This window comes from Piliocolobus tephrosceles, chromosome 11, assembly GCF_002776525.5.
Source record: "Piliocolobus tephrosceles isolate RC106 chromosome 11, ASM277652v3, whole genome shotgun sequence".
NCBI classification, from domain to species: Eukaryota; Metazoa; Chordata; class Mammalia; order Primates; family Cercopithecidae; genus Piliocolobus; species Piliocolobus tephrosceles.
The window spans coordinates 119059311-119074563 of NC_045444.1; the positions used below are offsets into that span (position 1 = coordinate 119059311).

The window sequence follows — 15253 nt, forward strand, 5'->3', positions numbered from 1 at the left end:
TCTGCCGGCCTCTAGTGAGAGAGTTTGAAGCTGCAGGTGGATGAACGGGGCTGACGATCAATCTCTCCGTGGGCATCTTGCTGTGTCCCTTGCTTTGTATTTGACAATATTCACGGTGGCGTTAGGACCCTGAAGGGAGCAAAAGGAAGAGGGTGTCTTACAAGGTGTTTCAGGGTTGCAGAGGTTGAGACTCTCACCGCATGAGACACGCTTCCCTCTGGGGGTTGAGAGCCTTGGCAGTAACGATACTCAAGTGAGGGTTTTGGAAGGCCTGTAGAAGTTGCTTAACATATCACTCTACTTTAAGTAGTGTTCTTTTCCCTTTTGAGAAGGCTTTTTTTTTTTTTTTTTTTTTGGAGACAGAATCTCACTCTGTAGCCTAGGCTGGAGTTCCATGGTACGACCTCAGCTCACTGCAACCTCCACCTCCTGAGTTCAAGCAATTCTCCTGATTCACGCTCCTGAGTAACGGATTACAGGTGCATGCCACCATGCCCAGCTAATTTTTGTATTTTTAGTAGAGACGGGGTTTCACCATGTTGGTCAGGCTGGTCTCGAACTCCTGACCTCGTGATCTGCCCGCCTTGGCCTCCCAAAGTGCTGGGATTACAGGCGTAAACCACCATGCCCGCCTAAAAGAAGGCATTCTTTTAGGGAAGAGGGTTATGAAAAAAGACCTGGAAACCTGAAATTTTCCTGTGGGTGCACACATTTTAGGTAGCACCTGAAAACCTGGAGAGACCCTCTTTTGATGATGGCTTGGAACATATCAGTTTATATTCTTTCCATATGGAAAAATAAATCATGAAACTTAGATAGCAGTTGTTTGATGCGTAAATCAATTAAAATTATTTAAAGAAGAGAACTTAAAAAGCCACAAAATTGCCTTGGGAGAGTACAGGAAGATGGGGGACCTGCCATTTAAGTTTGGCCAATTTGTAGCTGGGCATGGTGGCTCATGCCTGTAATCCCAGCACTTTGAGAGACCTGAGGCTAGGAGTTCAAGACCAGTTTGGTCAACATGGTGAAACCCCATCTCTACTAAAAATACAAAAATTAGCCAGGCATGGTGTCGCGCTCCTGTAATCCCAGCTACTTGGGAGGCTGAGGGGGGAGGATCACTTGAACCTGGGAGGCAGAGGTAGCAGTAAGCTGAGATCAAGCCATTGTACTCCAGCCTGAGCAACAGAGTGAGACTCCATCTCAAAAAAAAAAAATTTGGCCAATTTATTTATTTAAAAGTTTGTTCTTTGGAGGCCTAAAGATTAATTCATTCAGGTCACATTTTGAATCTGGAGGAGAAAGGTGGATTATTCAACAAATGATACAAGGATTACTAACCAACCATTTGGAAGAAAATAAGGTTAATGATTAACCTCACATGATAAATAAAAATACATTTCAGAGATTAAATATTTACATGGTTAAAAAAAAAAGCCATAAAAGTTGTAGAAAAAACGTAGGTGATTGTTTATATAACCCTGGTGCTGAGGAAGGTTTTTCTAAGCATAACACTATATGTAAAATGTTTGAAAGTTGAAAATTAGCATAAACATACTTAAAAGGCAAGTGACAAAGCTGAAGTATTTAAAACATACCAGGTTCTGTGAAGATCTTTAGCAAATGATAAGAAAGGTAAACCATCTAATGCAAAAATGAGACACACTAGAAAAATACAAGTTGTTAAAAAGCCATTGGAAATATTAAGTTATTTAGTTTTTTAAAAATAGTTTATATAGGTTTATTTGATTTTTCTTTCGTCACTGTAAACTAGGATGCTGCTAATTTTTTACTTTCATAGATAATGTTTAAACCATTGTAGGAATGTTTCTGAAGGATAAATTCCTACCAGTAGAATTAATGGTTGGAAGACAAAAAGCATCTTATTTTCCGTAAACATTTCCAAAGTGCCCATCAAGGCCGGGCACAGTGCCTCACACCTGTAATTCAGCACTTTAAGAGGCTGAGGCAGGAGGATCACTTGAGACCATGAGTTTGAGACCAGCCTGGGCAACGTAGAAGACCCTGTCTCTACAAATTTAAAAAAAAAAAAAAAAAAAGCCAGGTGTGGTGGCACATAGCTGTGGTCCCAGCTACTCAGGAACTGGAGGCCACAGGACTACCTGAGCCCAGGAGGTCAAGGTTGAGCTGTGATCACAGTGAACTGTGATCACACCATAGCACTCCAGAGTGAGACCCTGTCTCAAGAAAATAAATGAAGAGCCTGTCTCAAGAAAATAAATAATTACCGGCCAGGCACGGTAGCTCACACTTGTAATCCCAGCACTTTGGGAGGCCGAGATGGGCGGATCACGAGGTCAGGAGATCGAGACCATCCTGGCTAACACAGTGAAACCCCATCTCTAGTAAAAATACAAAAAATTAGCCGGGCGTGGTGGCGGCGCCTGTAGTCCCAGCTACTCCAATGGCGTGAACCCGGGAGGCGGAGCTTACAGTGAGCCCAGATCGCGCCACTGCACTCCAGCCTGGGCGGCAGAGCAAGACTCCATCTTAAAAAAAAAAAAAAGAAAAGGAAATAAATAGGCCGGGTGCGGTGGCTCACACCTGTAATCCCAGCACTTTGGGAGGCCAAGGCGGGCAAATCACCTGAGGTCAGAAGTTTGAGACCAGCCTGACCAACATGGAGAAACCACGTCTCTACTAAAATACAAAAAAATCCGCCGGGCATGGCGCATCCCTGTAATCCCAGCTACTTGGGAGGCTGAGGCAGGAGAATTGCTTGAACCTGGGAGGCAGAGGTTGCGGTGAGCCGAGATCACGCCATTGCACTCCAGCCTGGGTGACAGAGCTAGACTCTGCCTCAAAAAAAAAAAGTTTGAATTGGTTTACACACTCAAATAAATATGAGGGTGCCCATTTCCCTATATCCTTGGGGAAAATGGACATGTTTTCATTTCTGACAATCTGATAAGGGAAAAAAATAATTTGCCACACGCACACATAAACACCTTTCTTAAGTGATTAGCAGAGTGACTTCGGCTTGGGCCAGAGGCTGGTTGTGAATCTCTCCGTGAGACCGACTCTGATTCCCTGCTTTCTTTCCCTTGTAGTTCCTGCTCATTTTCCACAAGGCCGCGGCGGGGGAGCTGCAGGAGGACAGTGGGCTGATGGCGCTGGCAAAGCTCTCCGAGATCAATGTGGCCCTGGAGGGCGTCAAAGGTGCCAAGAACTTCTTTGAAGCCAAGGTAGGTGCTTCGTTCCTTCTGTGAGGAGCAACCACTCCCAGCCTTCAGCCTGTCCACCAGACTGCAGCTGTCATTTTCATCTCAGCAGAGCAAACCTGCAGAAACAGACCAGGAGGCTCCTCCAAGTCCCCTGCCAGTCAGCACAGTGGGTGCCAGTCCACCTGAGTTCAGAGTCTGCCTCCTCCATCTCCCTACCCTGTCCACTTGGAACCTCAGTGTCTTCATCTGTATGATGGAGGGGTGGCAACAGAATTGCCTGAATGATGAAACGAGTTCATGTACATGAAAGCGTTTAGCAAGTGCCTGGCTCACTGTGAGCCCTTCGTAGGTGGTATGGGCTGTTGGGACTCTTGTGGAGTTTTGTTTTAGTTTATTCTGGGAGCTTGACCAGAGACAGAGTGCCTTGGTGACACATCCTGGCCTGCCCAGTCCCCTAAGCAGGACTCTAAATTCTCACTTCTCTTTGAGGCTGCTTGGAGACAGATTTCATCATCTTTCTGCCACGCTGAAAGCCCAGTGCTCTCACCTGACAGGGTCAAGGACAAGCCAACCACTCATTGTGCCTTAAACACTGGCACCATGTGTCCAATTCTGAAAGTGGTTTGGCCCTTCCTTCCTGACTTAGCATTGATTCAGCCCATCTCCAGCAAAGCTGGGCACCGCGTTGAGCTCTAAGATACAACTTCTTTCTAAGGACGAAGTGGACGTAACTGTTGCCCTTCCCAGGGCACACACATAGTCCAGTGAAGAAAGCAAGCTCCACAATGATATAGAGAGGGTAGAGAGGAGGGAAGGGCCATTTTGCAGGGATGGGTCTTCTCCATCCATTGAGTATATAACATGCAGATGTCTTATGATGCCTTGACAGAGGTGCTAGGGTTGAGAGCCCAAGCTTAGCAGGACAGTTTTCAGTCCACTGCTCCAGTGCAAGGTGATACGTGCTCTAGTTGAAGTAGGTTTGAGTGTCTGGGAATGTCTTATCTGGGCATTCAAGACCTGTTATAATCTGGCTCTGATCCCTGCTTCAGCCTCATCCATCCCCTTCAAATGCTGCCACGCCTTTCCCAACTGGATCTGCTGTTCCCTCTGCCTGAACGCCCTACCCAAATGCCTCTGCCTAGAAAACTGCTTCTTCATCCAGACCCATTTTGAAGAGTTCCCTCCCCTGGGCTGCTTTCCCTGACTGTCCATCCTCTTCTGTGTGCCTCTAGTACACATGGAAGTGGGTTATAATTTATCTTTTCGAGGCACCCTTAGATGCTTTTGGTAAAAGTATAAATTAACCCAGCTTTTTATTTTATTTTTTGAGATGGAGTCTCACTCCGCTGCCCAGGCTGGAGTGTAGTGGCAGAATCTTGGCTCACTGCAACTTTGACCCAATTTTTTATAAAGCAGTTTGAAACTAACTATTCACATTTTATATTTTTCCCTTCCAGAATTCTACCTCTTAAGACTTCTTCTTCTTCTTCTTTTTTTTTTTTTTTTTTTGAGACTGAATCTCACTCTGTTGCCCAGGCTGGAGTACAGTGGCGTGATCTTGGCTTACTGCAACCTCCACCTCCCAGGTTCAAGTGATTCTCCTGCCTCAGCCTCCTGAGTAGCTAGGACTATAGGCACGCACCACCACGCCCAGCTAATTTTTGTATTTTTAGTAGAGATAGGATTTCATCATATTGGCCAGGCTAGTCTCAAACTCCTGACCTCGTGATCTGCCTGCCTCCACCTCCCAAAGTGCTGGGATAATAGGCATGAGCCACTACACCCATGCAAATGCACATACATGTATAGACAAGGATTTTCATACAATATTGTTAGTAATATAGAAAAATTAGAAATAACCAAAACTTCCATTATCAGGGAAGTGAGTTCATTGTGATATATCCACACATTTGCACACTCTGCAGCTGTCAAAAAATGAGATGCAGCTGCATGTCCGTGTGGACAGATGTCCAGAATAAATGAAGCAAGACAATATGCTGGAAACCTAATTTTGTAAACATGAAATCCAACCTGGATCATTACATGCCAAAGTATTAGTAATAGTTGTGTCTGAGGGACTTATTTTATATTTGTGTGATGTTTTACAATGAGTGTGCACTCTTTTTATAACTGGAGAAAAGATGAAAAGAATGACAATAAAAATTCTTGCAGCTCGTTATGTTCATAGGTCTGCCTCCTCACCCAAACTCAAAGGCAGAGTAGGTATGATATCTTTGTAATTACAGTGCTTGGTATATAATGACCCTCAATAAACATCTGCCTGGATGACAAATGGAGGGCGTCACCGCTGGATTTGGGAGAGGGCCATAAAGAAGCTGCCATTTGTGACAGATGTTCCGAGATGAATGGGGATTCACCTTGTAATCAAGGACGGGAGGGCGTTGTGATCGTGGGAACAGCAAGTGGAAGGCTCCAAGGCATAGAGGGTGAGGCTTGTTTGGAGGCTGGAGAGGTGTCACAATGTGAGGATACAGGATGTGTGAGGGAGCAGGGCTGGTGACGTGTCTGGAGGTGAAAACCAAGATGCAAATATGGTGACCCCAGCCTGGCCAACATGGTGAAACCCGTCTCCACTAAAAATACAAAAGTTAGTTGGGCATGGTGGTGCACACCTATAATCTCAGCTACTTGGAAAGCTGAGGCAGGAGAATTGCTTGAACCCAGGAGGCGGAGGCTGCAGTGAGCCGAAGCGTGCCACTGCACCTCCAGCCTGGGTGACAGAGCATGACTCCACCAAAAAATGAAAGAGAGGGAGGGAGAGAGAGAAGAAAGAAAGAGGAAGGAAGGAAGGAAGGAAGGAAGGAAGGAAGGAAGGAAAGAAGGAAGGAAGGAAGGAAGGAAGGAAGGAAGGGAGAAAGAGAGAAAATATGGTGATCAGGAAACTGGGCCAGCACTTGCCACCCTTTGGCCCACCATGGCACGTATGGTCTGTGACTCTCAGATTGGATGGCTCCCGGCTGCACTAGACAGTATTGGACAGAGAGCTCCAGCCTCCCCAAGGCTGAGAGGAGCTCCTCTCTGGGCACCTGGTTGGGAAGGTCAGGCCTTCCCCAGACTGCTGAGTGTCAGAACCACCTGCACACCAGATTCTCAGGCCCACGCACATCTACCTGGGATTTCTCCAAGGTGGGTTTCAGGAAACGTGTAGGTGATGGAGCTGTGACGTGATTCCGACGCACAGCCATAGCTGCAGGGGAGCCCGAGTGTTTGGGATGGGCACTACGAGTACACACTTGCCTGGGGACAGTTTAGACTCAGGGAAGTTTTCACAGATGTCCCGAGAAGAATTGTGGGTCCAATAAGTGTAGTGACAACCAGACTAGGGAGGAGGAGGGGACAAATTGAGAATTCTCTAGAAGTCTCAGTGTTCACGACCACTCCATTGAAGGTGGGAGATAAGTGCCATGAGGTTTGTCAAGGAGGGAAGTTGATGATATTTTTCATCAAGACCAGCCTCCCAGGCCGAGTGTGGTGGCTCACGTCTATAATCCCAGCACTTTGGGAGGGTGACGGGGGAGGATTACTTGAGGTCAGGAGTTTGAGACCAGCCTGGCCAATATGGTGAAACCCTGTCTCTACTAAAAATACAAAAATTAGCCAGGCGTGGTGGCGCATGCCTGTAGTCCCAGCTACTTGGGGGGCTGAGGCGTGAGAATCGCTTGAGCTCAGAGGCAGAGGTTGCAGTGAGCCGAGATCACACCATTGCACTCCAGCCTGGGCAACAGAGCAAGACTGTGTCTCAAAAAAAATAAATAAATAAAGCAAAAATAAATAAAGCCCAGCCTCCCCCTATTCCCAGAATGGCTGTGGTTTGAAGAGGAAAAGTTATGAACTGGGTCTGGTGTCAAGTGTGAGGGGACTTCAGGCACAGGAAAGGTGTGCCCCTTCATTTGAAGGCCATCGTGTTGGTTACAAATAATTTCTGATCACATCCTGTTTGACCGAACCTGGTGAGTCCTGGCTGCATGGGAGGTTAGGGAGTGTCTTTTTTTCTGGGATCTGCCTGCCTGGCTGTAATTATGCCACTGGGGAAGGTGAAGATCCTACATGTTGAGGGTCATGGAGTAATTTCTTCCACACATGCCCAATTCTGAACCTGCCATTGGAAAACACTGGAATATCATTATCTCAACTGGGCTCTCTGGAGCCAGGGGTGGCGTCAGTCTCCCTTAGGCCTCTGGGCCATGTGCCAGGCCTCATAGCAAGAAATAAGGCAGGAAATGGGTGCTTCTGGGCACCTCACAACATAGACCATATATGGAGCTGACTTCACAAGATATAAGTTGAAACCAAGGCTTAGAGATTGACCTATGGTAGAACAGAATGGTGCCAGGACTGTGGGGAAGGCTGGCATTTAGGCCTTTGGAGAAGAAGAAGCTGTAATCAGAGGTACAAGGAAACCCTGGGGAAGTGCTATTTTGGAGGACTGGAGCAGTTTTTAGAAGAGATTAGGCTGGGTGCAGTGGCTCATACCTGGACACTTTGGGAAGCTGAGGCAGGAGAACTGTTCAAGCCCAGGAGTTCAAGGTTGCAGTGAGCTGTGATCACGCCGCTGCAACACAGCCCGCACAACAGAGGAAGACCCTGTCTCTAAAACAAAAAGCAAACATAACAAAATGGAGTTTTTAGTCCCTGCCTCTAGGGATTATAATTCCATAAGAGTAAAAGTGACCTGGTGCAGTGGCTCACATCTGCAATCCCAGCACACTTAGGAGGCCAAGGTGAGAGGATTGCTTAAGCCCAGGAGTTTGAGACGAGCTTGAGCAACATGGCAAGATCCCATCTCTACACACACACACACACACACACACACACACACACACACACACACCTTTCTATATAAGCATAACTCTTGCTGTTAATATTCTCAGAGTTACCTGTCTTCCGAAATGGACCCCTGTCAAATGCAGGGGAATTTAGAAAATGGACACTGATTTTTCATTGAAATGGGAGCATCCAGGCCTGGCGCAGTGGCTCATGCCTATAGTCCCAGCACTTTGGGAGGCTGAGGTGGGAGGATTGCTTAAGCCCAGGAGTTTGAGACCAGCCTGGGCAACATAGTGAGACCTTGTCATTACAAAAACAAAAATAGGCTGGGCGCGGTGGCTCAAGCCTGTAATCCCAGCACTTTGAGAGGCCGAGACGGGCGGATCACGAGGTCAGGAGATCGAGACCATCCTGGCTAACACGGTGAAACCCCGTCTCTACTAAAAAAAATACAAAAATCTAGCCGGGCGAGGTGCCGGGCGCCTGTAGTCCCAGCTACTCGGGAGGCTGAGGCAGGAGAATGGCGTGAACCCGGGAGGCGGAGCTTGCAGTGAGCTGAGATCCGGCCGCTGCACTCCAGCCTGGGCGACAGACAGAGCGAGACTCCGTCTCAAAAAAAAAAAAAACAAAAATAGTAGCTGGGTGTGGCGGTGCATGCCTGTGGTCCTAGCTACTCAGGAGGCTGAATTCGGAGGAACATTTGAGCCTGGGAGATTGAGGCTGCAGTAAGCCATGACTGCACTTCAATCTGGGTGACAGATTAAGACCTTGTCTCAAAATAAAAAAGACATTTAGAAAGTTGAGAACTCTGCTCCAACTCCCCCAAAAGACAGTTAAATGTTGGGAAATGTAAGGATTACTTCTTCCTTTGTCCTCCAATGTTATAAAAAGAATGCAAACATTGAAAAAGATCATATCATATTCATTCTCTGAAGCCATTGATTCTGATAAAGTCACATGAAAATGACACATTAGAAAAAAAATTATATCAATGAATGTAGCTCTAAGAATCTTAAAACTTCAGGGGCCAGGAGCAGTGGCTCATGCCTGTAATCCCATAACTTTGGGAGGCCAAGGCGGGCAGATCACCTGAGGTCAGGAGTTCGAGACCAGCCTGGCCATCATGGTGAAACCCTGTCTCTACTGAAAGAAAAAACAAAAATTAGATGGGCATGGTGGCGTGTGCCTGTAATCCCAGCTACTCAGGAGGCTGAAGCCGGAGAATCACTTGAACCCAGGAAGTGGAGGTTGCAGTGAGCTGAGATCACACCATTGAACTCCGGCCTGGGTGACAGAGTGAAACTCCATCTCAAAAAAAAAAAAAGAATCTTAAAACTTCAAAAAACGGAATGCAGTGATTACATTTAAGGATGTATATGTTAAAACTGCAAGAATGAGTTGAAAATGTTACTATCATAGGTATATCAAGAAAAAAGTCATTTAAATTAAATATCTCAAAGGTATTTGGTAAAGTTTAATACCCATTCATAATAAAACATTTTAAAATAAGAAAACAATGCTTCTTTAGCACGATGAAAGAATATTGGCCAAGCACAGTGGCTCACGCCTGTAATCCTAGCACTTTGGAAGGCTGAGGCAGGCGGATCACCTGAGGTGGAGAGTTCGAGACCAACATGACCAATGTGGAGAAACCTCATCTCTACTAAAAAACAAAATTAGCTGGGTGTGATGGCGCCTGTCTGTAATCCCAGCTACTCAGGAGACTGAGGCAGGAGAATCACTTGAACCTGGGAGGCGGAGGTTGCAGTGAGCCAAGATCGTACCATTGCACTCCAGCCTGGGCAATGAGAGTGGAACTCCACCTCAAAAAAAAAAGAAAAGAAGAAAAAGAATATTTACTTTCCTCATAAATATCAAGGCATTCTGTAAAGCAGTAATATTAAATCACACAGTATGGGTGCAGGAATAAACAAATCAGTTAGTGGCACAGGATAGAGAATAGAAACATCTCTTTCATGTGGGAACTTAGAATATGAAGAAAATTGGGAGAATAATGGGCTAGCAATAAAAGGTGCTGAGACAATTAGCGATGCACTTAGGAAGATAAAGTCAAGTCCCTACTTTATACTCTTCACTAAAATAAGTGCACTTAGATCCTTTTGTGGTTCATAATGTGATGACTGGGTTTTTATGCCTGTGTGTGAAGTGTGCCTGCCTCCAATCTTGTTAAGATGTCAGCACATTGCCTTCTGACGGGAAAGAAAAGGGAAATAAGTGACCTTATTTTTGTGGCTTAAGGGGCCAAATGAGAACACAAAACCATAAAGGTATGAAAAGGAAATTCAGGAAAATGGGTTTAGAACCTCGGGGGTTTAGAAGACCTTCTTAAACATGCCATAAAATGCAAATGGCAGAACGGAAATGCTTGATCAATTTGATTACATCAAAATTTTAAATATGTGTGTCATCCCAAATGCCTTAGAGCTAAAAGATGAGCAAAAAACTGGGAGAAAGTAACTAAAATATGTATAACCAGAGACTAATACCTAGAATTTATAAGGAAAGTAAATATTCTTTTATTTTTATTTTTATTTTTTTTGCCTTATGTAAATCAAATAGGGGCTGAGCTCAGTGGTACATGCCTATAATCTCAATGCTTTAAGAGGCTGAGGTGGGAGAATTGCTTGAGCCCAGGAGTTTGAGACCAGCCCAGGCAACATAGTGCAACCCCATCGCTACAAAAAATTTTAAAAACTAACCTATAAGTGGCATGCACCTATAGGCCTAGCTGCTCAGGATGCTGAGGTAGGAGGATCGCTTGAGCTCGGGAGTTCGAGGCTGCAGGGGACTGATTGTGCCACTGCACTTCAGCCTCAACCTGGGTGATGGAGCAAGACTGTTTCTTAAAAAAAAAAGGAACTGCAAATTTTAAAATAATAATATAATAACTGAATAGAAATGTGGGCAAAGGATATAAATGGGCAATTTACAAAAGAGAAAATAAAACAAGGTTTTTGGCTATCTGATTGGCAAAAAGTAAAAACATTAATGATAACCTTGGCAAGGTTGTGGGGAAATGAGAGCTTCCAGTTCATGATTGTGGGGGTGTAAATCGGAACAGCTGCTTTGGAGAACAATGTAATAGTCTATTAAAATAACATACATAAGGCTGGGTGTGCTGGCTCATGCTTGTAATTCTAGCACTCTGGGAGGCTGAGGCGGGTGAATGCTTGAGCTCAGGAGTTCAAGACCAGCCTGGGCGGCATGGTAAAACCCATCTCTACTAAAAATACAAAAATTAGCCAGGCATGTGATGACGTGTTCCTGTAATCCCAGCTACTCCAGTGGCTAAGGCAGAAGGATCGGTTGAGCCCTGGAGGCACAGGTTGCAATGAGCTAAGATTGCGCCATTGCACTCCAGCGTGGGCAAGAGTGAGACTGTCTTAAAAAAAAAAAAAATGTACATACTCAGCGAGTTTGGAAATTTTACAAATTGAGACACATTCACAGAATCAGTTCTAGAACAGAGGATTTTTAGATGGGTTTATCCGATATGATATTATTGAAGACAAGTTGTTAGATTTAAAATACTCAGATGGCACCAAATTCCATTCACAATACCAACAAAACCACGTAATATCCAGAAGCAAATATAGGACGACTGATTTAGTGAGCAACATAAAGGCATAACTGAATGAAAACTGAGGCATGCAGGGAAAACTGTATTTTTTTAAATTATTGTTATTTTGAGATGGAGTCTCACTGCAGCATCGACCTCCAAGGCTCAAGTGATTCTCCTGCCTCAGCCCCTGAGTAGCTGAGATTACAGGCACATGTCACCATGCCTGGCTATTTTTTGTATTTTTAGTAGGGACAGGGTTTCACCATGTTGGCCAGGCTGGTCTCAAACTCCTGGCCTCAGGTGATCCGCCCGCTTCAGCCTCCCAAAGTGCTGGGATTACAGGTTTGAGTCACCACCACACCCAGCCCAGGGAGAAATGTATTTTAAAGGCATCCCTTTGCTATAGGCAGATGGATGCAATTCCAGTCAAAATCCCACGAGGGGACTGGGTGCAGTGGCTCATGCCTGTAATCCCAGCACTTTGGGAGGCCAGGGCCGGTGAATCACCTGAGGTCAGGAGTTCGAGACCAGCCTGACCAATATGGTGAAACCCCTTCTCTACTAAAAATATAAAAACTAGCCAGGCATGGTGATGTGCGCCTGTAGTCCTAGCTACTCGGGAGGCTGAGACAGAAGAATTGCTTGAACCTGGGAGGCGGAGATTGCAGTGAACCAAGATCATGCCACTGCACTCCAGCCTGAGCGACAGAGCGAGACTCCGTCTCAAAAAAAAAAAAAAAAAAAAATCCCATCAGGGGATTCATTTTGGTTTGCCTTTTTCCCTTGAACTGAACAATATTAGTGTTAAATTAAAATAATGTAAAAGTAGTTAATAAACTGGGATGTTAAACTGTATCCTGAAAAAAAAGTCAAGTAGAATGACCAACCCCAGCAAAAGAAGCACATGGGGGCACAGCAACAAATCCAGTGATGTGTTAGAGATGGTGTCTGCGCCAACAGAAAGCAACTTCTGAATGCCACAGGGAAAGAGTGCTTGCTGGGATCCTGCCCTCCACGGGCCCACGTTCCCTTGTCTCTAGGTCTGCTGAATGGACTGTTCGCTCAGGTGTCAGCAGCTCCAGGGTCCTCTGCCCTCCCTTAATCGGTTGGTTTGTGTCTGCTGTTTCTCTGCAGGTCCAAGCCTTGTCATCAGCCAGTAAGTTTGAAGCAGAGTTGAAAGCTGAGCAAGATGAGCGGAAGCGGGAGGATGAGGAGAGGCGGCTTCGCCAGGCGGCCTTCCAGGAGCTCAAGGCCAACTTCAGTACATAGTCCTGCTGACCTTGCCCTCTGCCCACAGCTGTGCCTCACAGATGCCCCGGGAAGAGATGACAGGCATCTTCATCACTGCTGCCAGTCCCCTCCCTGAGCCAGCGTCTCCACCCGTCACCCCATGCCAGCTCCCATGCCAGCCTTCATTCCTCTCAGTGTCCAGACCCCTCCGGGAGGGTCCTGGGGTGGGCCAGATGCCTGCCCACCTCTGTCTCCGGCCTCTGCTCCTCCACCCTGCCTGTAGCCAGAACTTGTATCTTCTCAGCAACCTTCACTTCGTCCTTGTCCCTTTACCATTCCACATCCAAGAGTAGTCTGTATGTCAATTTGTCTTTTTGGGTCCTCAGAGAAAATGCCCATTTTCAAGAGGAATTCTCTGCACTCCTGTCTGCTTCCCATCCAGCTTCCCTGTTCTCATCTTTGGTAGGATTCTGCCAGTTGCTTTTACATCTTCTGTTCCTGGGTAATGGTGGGTCTTAATGGGGGCTGGGTGGACCACTGCCCATTCACTCTTCAACAGGAAGAACAGCATGCCGCCACGGTGACACACATTAGAGAAAGGACAGAGGTCTGCTCCTTCCTGCCACCTTTCTCCTGGCCCCTTAGCATTCCCCCAGTCCCTCCCTCTTCATCCTGCTCGTCTATGTCTTCCCAGTTCAGTCTTTTTCCCACTCTTAAATACTGTGCTACTTCACTGTAAGATTGAAAGAACAGTTAGGATACCAATGAGTAAAAGGGTTCCTGGTCACTCTGACTCTGTGCAAATTGTATTACAGTAGACCCCTGACATTCCCAAGTGACAGATCCAGGGCCTTTCCAACATCTCCAAAGTCGTGGCCATACTCACCATTAGCCAGTTTCTAACATCTGTTTCAGGGTATCGAACTGTAGATGTTCTTACCCCCCATACTTGTGAGTTCTTGGGGTTTCTCACAAATACTAGGGGTTGTGTTGTATTTTTAACAAATATATCCTGTTGTCATATTTATTCTCTTTTGTAACTGCTATCTTTACAATAAAGAAATCACCTGCCTTTCTATCTTACAGCTGTTTCTTTTTACATTGTACAAATAATGTGACCATCACATCAATGTGCCTGGAATTTTCTTGAATTAAAGGAGAGAGTAGGGTATTTTCTATAGGAGCCAAGTCCCATCCAGGGCTTCTGTTTGACACCGAGGTCCTGAAGTACAGTTAGAAATGGGAACTAGAGGCCAGCACCGTAGCTCAGGTCTGTAGTCCCAGCACTTTGGTAGGCTGAGGTGGGCGGATCACTTGAGGTCAGGAGTTCAAGGCTAGCCTGGTCAACGTGGTGAAACCCCATTTCTAGTAAAAACATAGCTGGCCTGGTGGCGCACACCTGTAATCCCAGCTACTCAGGAGGCTGAGGTGAGAGAATCCCTTGAACCAGGGAGGCAGAGTTTGCAGTGAGCAGAGATGGTGCCGTTGCACTCCAGCATAGGCAACAGAGCAAGACTCCATCTCAAAAAAAAGGGAAACAAATGAGAACTAGAGGGCTGGTTTTCACTCTATAGGATTCAGAGTACTGAGCTTGTCAGTTGCACTCCCCTTCCCTTCTGTGAGGATGCCTTCAGCTGCAGGGAGAAACCACAGCTTCATCGCTTTTGCTTCTTAGATCCCTTGAAACTGTGATGGGAGCCAATGCCCCTCCCTCCCGTGTATAATCCAGGATATTTGGGCTACCCATGCAAGGACCTCTGTCCCAAGAGAACACCCTTTGCTCCTCAGGATCATTCTGTGTTATACAAATCCAAGACCTATGCTTTGCAGACATCATTTTCTAGCTGGTGTCACCCTCTAGTCTCCCTACCAGAGGGGACGGACATGAAAAAGGAATAGAGAGATTCTTACCATATGATCCAGCAATCCTACTCATTCCTATTTCTTCAGACTACATGAGAGCTTATGTCCATACAAAAACCTGCACATGAAGCTTTTGTTTTTTGATTTTTTTGAGACAAGGTCTAGCACTGTCACCCAGGCTAGAGTGCAGTGGTGCGAAGATGGCTCACTGCAGCCTCAACCTCCTAGGCTCAAGTGATCCTCCTGCCTCAGCCTCCCAAAGTGCTGGGATTATAAGCATGGGCCACTGTGGCCGGCCTGCACATGAATCTTTATAGCAACTTTATTTATAATTGCATAGACTTGGAAACAATCAAAATGTTCCTCAATAGGTGAGTGCATAAACTATGATACATCTGCACAGTGGAATATTATTCAGTGATGAGAAGTATTTACCAATAGAAAGAAATGAGTTATCAAGTAATGAGAAGACATGGAGGAAACTTACATGCACACTGCTAAGTGCAAAGTCAGTCTTAATCTGGGTGTGGGGCACTTGCTCATAGTTCTAGCTGCTCGCGGCTGAAGAGGAAGGATAACTTGAGCCTCGGAGTTTGAGTGCAGC

The 15253-nt window shown here is 45.9% G+C and overlaps 1 protein-coding gene and 1 non-coding gene across 5 annotated transcripts in view; both read left to right on the top strand.

Moving 5' to 3' along the window:
* EFHD1 (EF-hand domain family member D1) overlaps positions 1 to 13869 on the top strand; it is a 78353-nt gene extending 64484 nt beyond the window's left edge. For 2 of the 4 annotated variants that reach the window (XM_023188594.2, XM_023188593.1), the window contains 2 exons: positions 3072 to 3206; positions 12691 to 13869. In XM_023188594.2, the coding sequence (XP_023044362.1) occupies positions 3072 to 3206; positions 12691 to 12825 (270 nt within the window). In that variant the 3' untranslated portion in view covers positions 12826 to 13869. The remainder of the gene's footprint in view (positions 1 to 3071; positions 3207 to 12690) is intronic. The other 2 variants (XM_023188592.2, XM_023188595.2) reach the window with 1 other exon arrangement.
* LOC111523771 lies at positions 10088 to 10189 on the top strand. The gene has a single exon (XR_002725608.1). It is a non-coding gene; the product is annotated as a small nucleolar RNA U13 (small nucleolar RNA).
* Positions 13870 to 15253: the final 1384 nt, after the last annotated feature.